The sequence below is a fragment of the Phallusia mammillata genome, chromosome 2 (genome assembly GCF_965637545.1).
Source record: "Phallusia mammillata chromosome 2, kaPhaMamm4.hap1.1, whole genome shotgun sequence".
Taxonomy (NCBI): domain Eukaryota; kingdom Metazoa; phylum Chordata; class Ascidiacea; order Phlebobranchia; family Ascidiidae; genus Phallusia; species Phallusia mammillata.
In genome coordinates this window covers 4,032,686-4,046,286 of record NC_137253.1, presented here as the reverse complement: position 1 = coordinate 4,046,286, position 13,601 = coordinate 4,032,686, and the positions used below count along the sequence as shown (strand labels likewise).

The 13,601-nt window shown below is 37.7% G+C and overlaps 2 protein-coding genes across 2 annotated transcripts; both read right to left on the bottom strand.

Moving 5' to 3' along the window:
* Positions 1 to 2,608: 2,608 nt before the first annotated feature.
* On the bottom strand, positions 2,609 to 5,337 carry LOC145214682 (uncharacterized). Its single transcript, XM_080083262.1, has 6 exons — positions 5,208 to 5,337; positions 4,713 to 4,862; positions 4,470 to 4,570; positions 4,207 to 4,398; positions 3,704 to 3,936; positions 2,609 to 3,249 (listed from the first exon to the last, which is right to left on the bottom strand). The coding sequence occupies exons 2-6, from the start codon at positions 4,812 to 4,814 to the stop codon at positions 3,188 to 3,190; spliced, it is 690 nt and encodes a 229-aa protein (XP_079939388.1). The 5' UTR covers positions 4,815 to 4,862; positions 5,208 to 5,337; the 3' UTR covers positions 2,609 to 3,187.
* A 652-nt stretch (positions 5,338 to 5,989) lies between these two features.
* On the bottom strand, positions 5,990 to 10,108 carry LOC145212246 (uncharacterized; the record flags this gene model as incomplete). The annotated part of the gene is made up of 8 exons (XM_080080300.1): positions 9,270 to 10,108; positions 9,086 to 9,211; positions 8,888 to 8,998; positions 8,706 to 8,786; positions 8,146 to 8,223; positions 7,996 to 8,067; positions 7,846 to 7,938; positions 5,990 to 6,711 (listed from the first exon to the last, which is right to left on the bottom strand). Coding segments are annotated over exons 1-8 (2,064 nt in total), but the record flags the coding sequence as incomplete, so codon positions are not given.
* Positions 10,109 to 13,601: the final 3,493 nt, after the last annotated feature.

The following is a 13,601-nucleotide window of genomic DNA, read 5'->3' as shown; positions in this document are numbered from 1 at the left end:
TAGTAGATTATATTGAAACTAAACTTTTGTTTATATTTGTCTACAGGGATTTAAATGGCTTCGTGGACGAAGGAACAGGTTAGTTACGGTTAAAATTTGAATCAAAAGTTAACAAAAAAAAAACATAACTTGGTATGCGTTTAATGGGACTGTCTATAACCATGATGACAGGTTTCATGGGTTAAATTGGCTATAAAGCGAAGGTTGATGATATGACCAACAATTGCCGAAGTTTTTGAAACCTAAATCAGGTCTATTTGGGTCATATTTTTATTACAGAGCAAAAACATGTTACCAGAAATATCATTACTATCTCAAAAATATATTTTAAAACCAATTAGCTTGCATAGTTGTTTTATCATTGAAAACAACTAAATGACTTGTAATCATGTTGTATAAAATATTTGTTTTTTAACAAAATAAAGTTGAAGTATTATAAAAACACAAATCGATACGAAATTTAGACATTGCAACAGTGTATTTTTCTATAAAGTAGGTTATTCAAACACACGATGTGTTTCGGTGTACCAGATTTGCTCACGTTAAAACCTACCTGAACCTTGAAAACTACATAATGTGTGGTTGACAGTTAATAGATTTGCTTGCAATTTACAGATTGCGTAACAAGTCCATGCGCAGCTCCGACAGCGCAGAATATGACTTCGACTCGGAGAAAAATGTAACATGACTTAATACGATAATGACGTAATAGCCAATTAAACGCTTTGTGTTTTTTTAGTCCCCCAGGTGGACAGTAAGAATATCAAGGTCACAAAAAAGTCAAGTTGTTAGAAGTGACACTTTTTCCAACTCGCATGTGGCTACAATGAAATAAAATTCAAAACTATTTGTTTGTTTGTTCATTTTGGTCTGTTTACATTTAAAAGTTTTTGCTTAAATTTGATCATGTATTGATTCATAAAATTACCCTGCACGTGTTTCTATTTAAGTCTGTTATCTTATCAAGATGCTTCAGGTACAGGTTTAGATTTGCCTTCAGGCAAAACGTGGTTTACGTATGCGGTCATATCATCAACTTATTGACATAAACATTGATCAGATTTTGCAACAAAACGCCGTAGCGACGGCTTTAACGTTCTGTCGCGTTATAAATCGACAGATGGGCCAACTTCTTAACTGTCAAAAATATCACTTCCGTGACAGTAATCACCTTACAATATAGTCCAGTGGTGGCCAAACTACGGCCCGCGGGCCGCATCCGGCCCCCAGTCCTGTTTCATCCGGCCCGCCAAACACCCTGCCTGTTTTTTTCCAAGCACCATATTTACCACTGTGAACAAGCAGTGCAATGGCGCTGGCTGCTACTAGTACACTGGAACACCAAGATGGTGTTATTTATTGTTATTCTACTACAATAATATATATTTTAATAAAGATGGCAACCAGTTACGACAAATTTGACGTAAATCTCATTTAATCCGGCCCTCCAGTGGCAAGACAGTTGCAAATTTGGCCCTCTGGTAAAAAAGTTTGGCCACCCCTGATATAGTCGCAATGCATTATAATATGTGCCGACAGTACACGGCGCAACCGTACTGCTCTTGTTACTGCTTCTGTCATATTAAGTAACATCAATTTAGGACTTGGTCACCTTGCAATGCGTTACATTCTGAGCACGCTTTTGAACTCATAAATATCTGTTTAGCAGCGAATTTTAATCTACAACATTTATTGACGACTCGTAATGAGATTGCATAAAAAAGCATTTTCATCTTTAAATGCTCACAGCTTTTTTCACAGTTTTTCAAAAATGTTGACTTTACTTTGTCTGGTACCCCTGAGGAGATTCTCTCTGTCAAAAAACGTAAATAAAATTTTTACTGGGTAATTTAAGTTTCAAAAATTTTTAGAACAAAATCGAAACGTGAAATTTATTGATGGTTGTTACCACCAGTTCCGCTCAGAGCTGGATCATCGTCACTAGGGGTATAACCGTCACTAGGGGAATAAAGCTCAGAGCTGGATCATCGTCACTAGGGAATAATAAAATATAAGACTTGATGTTTCGATGTTTTTGCATTATAATTTTTTCAGAAAATATTTGTTTTCTGTTATATAGTATAGTAAGACATAATCAAGTATCATGGCCACGTTGGTACCAACCTTAGACGAGATTCTCTGACAAACAAAACAAAGCAAAGAAGGACCACGAAGATTAGAAATTTTTCCTTCATGTTGTTGCTTTTTGCATACACTGAATAATACATGCATATGGTCCTTTCAGAAAAGCCCATCATACCCTAAAAGTCCAAGTGCACTACAAGTAGTACTTTTTTCTCATGCTTAAAATAAATAAGTCCTTGCATGAATCCACAGGGTGATTGGCAATTAGATTCAATGCTGTGAGTTTATTCAAATATATTGGATCCATATTTTTACTGCTAATGGCTCAGCAAACCGTACAGCATCAACGTGTTCACATTCCAAAGATGGATTTACTGTGGCTTCTGACTTCATTAAATCATGTTTCACAGCACTAGATCAAACTTTTCTGAATGGACAGGAGCAATAAGCCCACTTTTTGTTTTTGCAACAGCAAAAATTTCACGTTCCTCGTCAACACAGAAGAGGCACACCACCCCTGCTATCAACGCCTATGCTGACAATTATGGAGAGTTGCAGTTTATTTGTGGAAACTTGTTGGTTTGAAAATATACAAATGGTTGTGTTTGGTCGGGGCAGCTTTGCAAGATTTGTTGTTTTTTGATATTCAACTTATTGGGACCAATTATACATTTTAAAATTCAAATCATGTTAAATACGTCGTATGTCCTATACTAGTTTCAAAACAATTGTTCCTCAAAAAACTTAGTCTTGTTGAGTCATGTCACGCATCTACGACATCATTACACATAAATCCCTATCGCTAACCAGTGGACACGGGCAGAAACAGGCAACCCTGACACACAAGATTTGAAAATGATATCAACCACGCTACAGTTCGCGCATGCGCAGGAGTGACACATGTACACGAAAAAAGTCGTAATGGTGAGTCATCATATGCACTTGATCAGTTGGCAACAACTTATATCGACTTTTTTTTAAAGGAGTTGTCTTAGATAAATTCGTTAAGAGGAGATACGGGGAAAAGGTTGAACTCTGTAAAGCAGATGATAAATTTAATATATCTTTTCCATCAAATATCCTTGGGTGAAGACTTTCTCTTCTAAAAATGCAGCGCCCCGCCTTCCGTATTGATGTTTGTAACGTGGCTCGGAGCAGGTTGAGCTAGAAAAAGGAAAGTTAGGTGCAATTAAAGGAAAAATGCGAATACAGCGGTATTTTGTGGGGTTGCAATCTGGACTGGATGCCCAAAGCCCTACGTTAAGTCGGACATCAAGGCATTAAAAAGTATATGAGCAAGATGATTTCGAAGTGGCCAAACCATACCTTCAATTGTTTGTTACTTCAAGCAATATAAGTTTTACACTAAACCGATACACTATTGGTAATAGTATTCTACCGATAAGCTGCAGATAATGCTCAGTGTGTCGGCCCCCAAGGTCACATCAGTGCAGCTGATGACAATAAGCCGTACAGGCTAATTTTGTCATCTAACGGTATTCCAGTTTGTTACAAAAAGGGTAATATATCGCTTTTTGTAAAACTTTTCTGTATTGATTTTATCATGTGTAACTGACCAAGCCAAGAATTTTGAAATAAGGCCAATTTTTTTACTCACTTAAATGACGTTTCTCCAAGAAAACAGACTTGACGATATCTGGTTGATTTGAATTGTTAAAACTGATCTTCAGTTTAAACTCCTTAATCCCGTGTTTCCAGTTTTCGTTTTCCGGTCTTGTCAGGCAGAACTGCCAGGAATCTCTGCTGCCCTCCAATGTAGCAATATGTTCTTTAGGGTTTGCTATAGTGTTTTCAGCACTTACTTTAATTTGGACATCTTGTCTTTGGTTTCTGCAGTAAGAAAACGTTGGTTCATTTTAGATTAAGTTGTCAGATTTGAACCAATATCCTTCATACTCTGATAAAACAGGAAAAGTTACCACTAGGTGGCGGCACATGTAATGCAAGGTTTTTTGAGGTTTATTATTATTTACATCATCAGGCCAATATAATATTTGCACCTTTAATATTTAACCTCTAACAACGAAACTTAAGAATACATGACGTAGGCCAATGCAAAAAACGTTTTCGAAAAATATAGTGTTTGTTTCAAGTACTAACCTCAGAGAAATAATCTTGTCAAAAACTAAGTTGAGGGGCGTCACATCTTTCGTTGACTTAATGTTGTCACAGATAAACACATGTGCCACAATTTCTGATACGATTTCTTGCTCGTAAGAAGGAACTGCCAGGATGATTGCCGTCTCTTTCATCAAACCAATAAACTTTCCAACAGTGCAAATCACATCATAGCTTTATTCAAAGTGTTTCAATCAGTAACTTAAACATCAATGTACTGTAATAAACAATGTGTAAAGTCATACATGCTAAAGTGGTCGGTTTGGAAGGTGAACGATCGCGTTGTTTGGTCCATTAGGCATTGTGTCAGAACCTCCCAGTCGGAATCGTTTGTTTTGTGGCAAATCTTTACCAAAAAAAGAAACTTGAATGAATTGTTCCATAAGTTGAATTATAATTATTTTGCAATTTGTGCAATATAGGTATAGTGTTTTACCATGATATGAAATTTTTTTTAACCAGTTTACTGACTAAAGCACTTCACCTACTTTGACAGACACAGGAGACGCTTCGACGTTCCGATAACATGTAGGGAGTGTGATTTCTATGGGTTTCCTAAACTTGAAACCTTCTGGTTCACATTTCAACATCGGAGTGAGTCGGCGGACAAAGTCATCTTCTCTATTTGCTGATGCAATCTTTAAAAATAAAAGCAACAATCAGGTGTGAACTGTTTTCTTGCTTTTTGTTTTACTTCGACAAAAAAGCTGATCAGTAGAAATAATTTAACATATGTCCATGGAAATCAACCCACTGCAAAAATCTATAGACAGACAGATAACTTTTCCAAAACCACAGATACATATCCTTTCCCTGTGTGAATTCGTATGAGTCTGAACCACTTTTTGGGCATAAACTTTCGAACAAATAGGTTACAAGTTTGGAAGTAAAAGTAGTGAAAACAAAAGTGTTTCCCTCTTTTGTAAGATAAAACGTAGAAATTTACAAAAAAAAACTTTTCATAAAGAAGTTTTAAACAACACCTTTGGGTTATTGTTTCCATAATGTGAAGTGATTACGATTTTAACTTCCGCATGACAGGCATCATTGGGAATTGTAATTTGACAACCACCCGCTGTCAACGTTCCTCCTTCTGAACCGATACTTTGTAAATCAGTGTGAACAAAATAAGAATAAAAAAGATTAAAATAGTTTTACCAGTTTGCATAAAGTAATAATATGCACAACTGACTTGTTTATGTATCACCTTTAAGTGCGTTAATGAGGAGGAGAGCTGATCTTTTTTCTGCGGATGTTCAGATACTGTCGCAGGGAAATGCACATTAGGCCATTCGCTTGAGTGGAAAGTATGGTCAGATTGAGTTGGCATTGACATATTGTGGCTAATGAACGGAGCAGATTTCATTTGTCCGATATTTTCCTGTTTTAACAAACATGACAGTGGAATTAGAAAGGAAGTCAGTAGAAAGAAAGCTTTACCCATTTTAGTCATTCATATTTAATTGTGTTTTGACTACGATGCTCTAAATAAAAACATGAAAAATAAAGCATGTCGCTTTTTATGTCTATTTCGGCCGTTTTTTATCATTAAACTTAGGATGTTCTGTTTTAAACTTACATCGATTTTTTAAACGCATTTAATAAAATTGGCGAATTTTTTTATTTTCCATTAGAGATGGTCCCAATGTCTTTGAGGTTAGTGGATAATCGAAAGTGTGGGCGTGTTTTAAATCATACGCACTTTTGCCCTTTGGTCTTTGATGTGATGTTTCTGAAGCCTTGCTTTGTTGTTTTGCAAATTCCCCTCACTTATTGCAATCTCTTCTCCTCTTAGTTCCTCAGTTAAATCCTCCGCTGTTTTGTAAACTTCGATTGCCTTTGTGAAATATTCTACTGCTTCTTTAAATCGTAACGTTTCCTCGCAAACAACACCAAGACTGTGCAATAAGACACCGTAGATTCGATACTTTGAACTTTCATTCCCGAACTTTGTTTCCATAAGTTCAAGTCCAAGTTTTGTTGTTGTTTCCTTCGATGCCAAATCCCCGATGTAATGTTGACTCACTGCAATCTGATGCAAACACCAAACCTCCCATTTACATCGAATTTCTTCGTCTATTTGAAGGTCACGGATTTGCTGAATGATGTCATGCATCAGTGAGATGACGTGATCGCGCACGATTTCTATGTTTCTCGACTTCGAAAATAATGTAGAATTTTTCATCAAAAGTTCGATTGTTTTTTTAATTTCCTCCGCACACAACACTACACTTCTCGCTACAGCCGGGTCCGGATTTTTCTTCACATAGAAATCTGCGGCAATGCTACAAAACAAAATGGCTTCTAAATACTTGCCATCATTTCTACGTTTTGTGGCTTCTGCTTTCAAGTCTTTCGCAGTGACCCCCGGTTGACTTCCAAATAACCTTGAAAGTTGTTGTTTTGTCGTTTTTGCTTCGTCATACTTTTTTGTTTTTAATAAATCAACATGTTTTTGTACGAATTGATTGAAGTCGTCATCTTCATCTGAAAACAAATCAAACCGTTGTTTTAATAAAAAAAATGACGTTTCAAAAAAATAACAAAAAACATCAAACAAAAGTTGGTAAATTCCGACAGGTGGCGTAAAGTGCTAAATTAATAGATTAGGAGTCCAACAGTGGTAGCGTTTGGACTAAAGTTAGTTTTTAAATCACTTTTCCGGTATTTTTGTTTTCTAAAATTGAGGTGCAAAACTTGATGTTGTTGTTGTCCAATAAAGATTTTCAAGATAAACGTTTAAGTGACATTTAATGACAAATGAGCTCTTTCGATCATGGAAAACAGTGTCACTGAAGTGAATGGACATTACCAGATAACCTTGCCTTGGAAATCGCTTGGACCCATTCTGCCCTACAACAGGAGCTTGGCAGAACAACGCGTGTTGCACTTAAAGCATCGCTTTGACAAGGATAAGGAATTGATCAAAAATCCGTTTCAAATTACTGATCAATTCAATATAGTGCATATGAAACCGACTACTTTATTCTGCCAGTCAAGAGACTATAAGGTAGGATTGGCAAGAAGGCTCAAATTCTCCGAAAAGTTTGACAATTCACTATACTCATTTATAGCCTGCGGACTGTTGAGATGCAGTTTCCTATTTAAGGTACAATTTGTGATCCCGTGATTGTCATCATGTTATAGTTTCTTATTTGTAAACATTTGAGCAAAACCGCACTTCGTTTTCCATGTACAGGTTATAACTTACAATTTTACACTTGAAAAAGTATAAGTGTAACAATGATACAATTTATAACTTACAATTTTACACTTGAAAAAGGACAAAGCTTTTTATAATAAACGTCTATGCTGTATTTAGTCAAACTAAGGGTTTGTTGCAAAATGCCAGAAATGTCGACCAAAGCGTCAAAAATTATGGAAATGGAATCATGGTTTAGTTATAATCTGTAGCAAATTTAGCCTGGCCCTCTCTGCTTTTTTCTCTATGTGGTGCTAGGCTGTTTGGTCTTGTAAGATAAAATGTTTTGTTGCTGACAAAGTGAATGATTTGTTTGCGTCCACTACACGACGATAAGGCGTGTGTACAACAGAAAATAGATTGGTTTACAACATTCGAGTTTTAAGATATTTCTTCCAAACCACTAACACAAGTATTACCTGCGCTTTTACTTGACGTTGGATTTTTTCCTGTTTTAACTCGAAACAGCTTTCGAAGGCTTCGTTTAGCTTTGCGCAAAGTTGAAGTCTCACCTATATAACAAAAGTATTTATATGATTGTCACGTGTTTATTTGTGATTGGTCTTTACCTGCAGGTTGCTGTAGTGATGTGCTGGAATAAGGAATTTCTTTGACCTGGTTTATTGCTTGTCTTGTTTGATCTAACATACGGGAAAAACATAAAAACGTTTTTGTTAAACTTAGGAAACTTTTCTTACCAAGGTGCTGCGATTTGCTACTGATGGGAATATCCCGTTGTTGAGAAGGAGATGATACTTGTTCTTTAGCGCCCCCTGTCGGTTGACGTGCGTGTTGCTGTGGTGATTTGCTGGAATTCGAACTTTCCTCTGCAGATTCGGTGGAGCCTTGTACTCTGGTACTTGCACGACTGCCGGAATCTAAACACAAAGGTGACCTTAGAATGCGTTTAAAACATATTAGTTTTTATGTCACACTAGCGCAAACGCAGTCAATTAGGTTTTCATTTTTTTATACCCTGGTGCTGAGGTTGGGGGGTTTCCCTTGAAACATCCACAGTTGGCGTTTTCGGTTGTGTGATTTCTGTAGATGTTTTGGCCTCCCCACTCTCTGTTTTTTCGAAAGAATCTAAACAGTTAACTCAAAGTTGTCGGTCACAGTGCAACTATCAACATTATGTGGATAACTACAAGTTTCAACGTGTCTATGCATTTCATACCCGGCTGCTGTGACATGCTACTGGTGAGAATTTCCCCTTGTTGAGGATGAGGAGACTGTTTGTGCTCTTGAGCGTCCCCTGCTTGTTCACGTACGTGTTGATGTGGTGATTTGCTGGAATGGGAACTTTTCTCCGTAGATTCGGTGGAGCGTTCAACTCCGGTACTTGCAGGACTGCTAGGATCTAAACAGAAAGGTGACCTTAGCATACGTTTAAAACATGTTAGTTTTTATGTCACACTAGTTGGCGCAAACGCAGTCAATTAGGTTTTCATTTTCTTATACCCTGGTGCCGATATTGGGGGATTTCCCTTGAAACATCCACAGTTGACGTTTCCGGTTGTGTGATTTCTATGGGTGTATTGGCCTCCCCACTTTGTGTTCCTTCGATGGAATCTAAAAAAATAACACAACCTTATCGGTCATAATGCAACTATCAACATTATGTGGATAACTACAAGTTCAAGTCAATGTATCTCATACCCGGCTGCTGTGATCTGCTACTAGTGTGAATTTCCCCATGTTGAGAAGGAGGTGACTGTATGTGCTCTTGTGCGCCCCCTGTTGATTCGCTTGTTTGTTCCGCAGTGGCGACTGATGTGGAGGGAACTAAAACAATTTCGTTTTTAGTTTCCAAAAGTTTGTTAAGTATGGTTTATAATTTTACTTTGAAAACATCTAAACCGTGTTGAAAAGTAGTGAAGAGGAACGCGTCGACCTTCGCTGACTTGCGGTTGCTCGTCCAAATCCATTTGAGTCAAAGTCGTCAAAACTTGAGAAAGTACCTTGGTGGTTTTTTGCTTTTTCAAACGCATTTTCAAGTCTCGCTTTATCTCAGCCATTGTGGGACGTTTTGTGGGATCATGATCCCAGCATCGCTTCATCAGTAGTTGGAGTTGCTCTGCGATTTCTCTGTCTTCACCGACCAAAGTATGTATCCAATCCTGTATTTCCTGACAGTCTGGTCTTTTTCCTCTCTTGATTTCCTCCAATAACTCCCTTTGTTGCCCTTCCGTCAGATTTGGATACGGAGATTTACGAGCAAGTACGAAAAATGTTATCATTCCGAAAGCATACACGTCGTGTTCCTTCTTAGGTTTTGTTGTAAGGTCCTTCAATTTTTCAGGAGCGGTGTAGTAGGGAGTGTACTGGGGTCTTTCTTTCTTGGTTCGTGCCGAAGGATTCACAGTTGCCGAAGTACTGTACGTTGCCAGTTCGGCTGCCCCGAAGTCAATTATTTTACATTGGAGCTCTTCAGTAAGCATAATGTTGTCCGGTTTTAAGTCCTGATGAATCAAACGTTTGTCGGGTAAATTGTGACAGAAAGTGATTCCTGATGATGTTTGATATAAGAACCGAACGCGCACAGCAAGGCCCAGTTCTATGGATGTATTTAGTAGTAACTCTTTGAGGCTTCCACCCTTGCAGTATTCCATCACTATGCCCATTGTAAAAGGCCATTTGACGTAACCAAGAACCCGAACGATATTTTCATGATCTGCTTTTCGTAAGTGTTGAATTTCTTCTTTAATTCTAAAGAAAGCAGATTAATAAATATTGACTTCATAGGGTTTATGCGGACAATTAACAGATAAGTCTGAAGTCATAGGTGTAATATTTTATTTTGCAGAAATATTAATTTCGCTTAATTAAGCATCATCAGTTTCCATCTAAAAGATAGGAACAATAAAATAAAACTTAAAATCTATAATGTTAAAATACTAAACAAGTAAAAAATCTTGCCTATATGAAAAGCGTGCCGGTGAAAATGCGCACTCCTGCGTCGTTTACACGGAATTAGAAATAACTTGAATCTAGAGCAGGGGTGCACAACATGCGGCCTCAGAGACTAGTTTGTGCGGCCGTGAACATGTTTATTAAAATATATGTACTGGTGGCCGTGACGTAATAAAGCCTTTTTGCTAAGTATTTTAATTTTCAAACTGCTGTAAACAGATTTTGGGAGACTGATTGTCACACTGTTCAGATCAATCTGTGCATCAAGTTAGTAATTAATCTGGGCTTTTGGACGCCATTAGATGATATAAATGTTGAATCAACCTATTTCTTTATCAGTATTTTTCAAACAAAATCAGTATTTTGCAAACAAAAACAAGCAGGTAATTGGCAGCCGTTGGTGAAACAAGGATCTGCGATTTGGCCGTCGTAGCGAAAAGGTTGTGCACCCCTGACCTAGCGTATCGCTCGATTTGTCGCAAAAAAGTAAGCCCCAGGGACTTGAACAGCTACCAAAGGCATATCTACCCTGAGTGCGAAGCATTGCTGAAAAACACTACATGGCCGATGTCATAGACATGGACATGCTGTTTCACACCGTAGGTATAAAAGCGACGCGTTCTATCATCGTGTTTCAGGACCTTCAGCCAAGTTTTTCAGCAACATCAAACCGGCCTACGCATACCCTTTGTTCAAACCCCACAAACTGGCACCACAACAACTGCAGCTTGCCAAGTGGTCAGATATACCCGTAAAAATGGTACATGTGACTGGAAATACGTCTCTATCTCACATCATAGCACTGCTAGGGTTCATTCTTAGACATATTACCAAAGCCTTCTGCAAAAGTACCGTTGAAGAACACTGCACAGACAGAAAAAAAAAACACTTGTTGGAAATCGGAATACCAGGCACAAGGTAATTTACACCATTTAGCTATTGATGCTGCTGACGTAGAGGCCTTGTATCTGATCATAGACCGGAATTTACCTAAAGTGGCATTGGCACATGCCTTGAAAAACCATTCCAAGCACAGTGTCACAGGCCAGGGAAAATGTTGTCTCCCGATTTGACAGTCTTAATAAAAGCAGTCTTACAACGGACAATAAAAATATATAAGTTTGAAGTCATTCACCGTTTATTGATGATATACATCAGTGTTTCTCAACCTTTTTTTCTTGTATCGCCGCTTTTACTTGTTCGGAATTAATAAACCCCCTTTTATTCTTGGGGACTCTACATTCGTAAGTCAGCAGTAAATAAATCACACCTCAATTGTGATGTCACAAAACCCACCCGATTATGACTTGCCCGTTAAATTATTGTGTAACAAGCAAGTAATCAATGCGTAGTACGGTTTTGTGGTCATTGTCTAACGGCTTAGTTAATGCGGGCGAGCGCTGAAATTGCGATGCTCGGTACCAAGTACTCGGTCTAGCTCGGTTCGACCAAGCACAAGTCAATTACTACCTGCATATTTTGCTATTAAAGAGCAGACAAGCCCCGACCAATGACGCATTGTGATTTGTATAGAATGTATTGTGAAATAACCATCAACAACACGTAGCAAACAAAATACCTAATACAGTAAATACTTAGTCAAATCTACTTTTACTGGTCGCTAAAGGAAGAAATATGACACAAATGACTTTGTCGTTTGTTTCGTTTTACCTGCTCTATCTTCTCCCAGCGCCCCCCAATCGCCCAATTATTCTCCAGCGTTATTCTTAATGATAGCAAACGCCCCCACAGGGACGCTGGCGCCCCCGTTGAGAACTGCTGACATACATGTATCACGTAGGTTATTTGAATCTTCAGTATTTTTACAACTCACGCTTTCTCAAGCCGCGCCTTCTCCAGTGGTCCACCGGTGATGGCGAAGACTTTAATGGCAACATCTTGTTGTAGACCCTCGTTGTATCCAAATATAACATCCCCGAAACCTCCTGAACCGGCCTCGTACGAGTCAAGGTCACACGTGATGTCACCACAGTTCAATTCTTGTAACTTTAAAGAAACAAAACCAATTATAATATCCCATGTTTTCATTTACAAACAACTATAAATATAAACTTGTTAGCCCTGAAGGTTCTTGACAACAGCGACAACCCATTGATGGGTTAACTTATAGTTGAATAATTCTCTGCATATTATTACAATGTTAAAAAAATGCTGGTGAAAACAACTAAAAATGTAAATTATCACAGTTTCACTTACTTCATTTGTTGAAGCCATGGTAAAAGTAATTACATGAAATGCCACTGAATATTTTCTATACTTTTTTGCGCTATTGTTTTGCTGCAAACAACAAGAAACAGATTTCATTAAATGTTCAAGGCAATTTTTATCTGTACAAAATTCTGCCTGACAAGCTGTTCGTGTTACCGAGTAAACCGGCTGGTACCAGACATAAAGATAGACAAATATTAACTTTCCATCAAACTGACAGCTAACGCTTCAAGCCCAACAAATAATTCTAAAACCTGTCCAAACCCACCGACCTTGCCGATTCCTTTAAACAAGGTTTATGAGAGCAAACAGTTTGTGTACTTTCGTAATTGTCAAGCAGAACAGCAGTTCCGGTAAAAAAAAGTCACGTGACAAAGTTTAGGTAAATAAAGGCAGTTTTTCTCCATTTTTTTTCTCCACAAGTTTATGAGAGTTTTGAAATATAAGAACATATTTTTTCCACAGCAAAAAAAGTTGTTAAAAACAGTTCGTAATTTTGAAAAAGTAATTTTCCTGCATTTTAAATGTAAAGTTTAACTTGTGATGGAATTACGATATCCAACTTTCTTTATGTTTTTTTTTAACTTCTCCACCAGTGATCGACTCAAACTTATATATTTCCGTTCTGTTTCGATACGCATTAGTTTTTGTTTGCTAAACACTTCACAATTACTCCAAACAAAGTTCATTTGCAAGTGTAATCAAAAGTTATTTGGTCGTGTTTGTAAACAGCTAACATTTTCTGTTTGTCTAAAATGCAGCGTCAATTTGACGTTTACGTCACGTGCTGTCTTCTGATTGGTTATTCGATTTGCACAAACTAGGGCAAATACTAGGAGCGCGTTCCAGATAACGCCAAAGTCACGCCCAGTTAATCACAAGCAACCAAATCGTATCGAACGGCAGTTCACGTTACAGCGTTTAAAACTTTAAACTGCTCGACAAGATTGGAAGAAAACCACAACATAAAGTTGCCGCTGATGGAATTGTCATGAATTTTTTGATTAGCAATTCTACTTAAACACAAGAATAT

What these genes read in the sequence shown, in the direction of transcription:
- LOC145214682 (XM_080083262.1), bottom strand. Translation starts at nt 4,814, where the DNA reads ATGTTGAAATGTGAACCAGAAGGTTTCAAGTTTAGGAAACCCATAGAA. An exon ending in GACAAGATTATTTCTCTGAG is followed by an intron (nt 3,937 to 4,206) that starts GTTAGTACTTGA and finishes TTCTTACTGCAG; the next exon opens with AAACCAAAGACAAGATGTCC. An exon ending in CTTGGAGAAACGTCATTTAA is followed by an intron (nt 3,250 to 3,703) that starts GTGAGTAAAAAA and finishes TCCTTTTTCTAG; the next exon opens with CTCAACCTGCTCCGAGCCAC.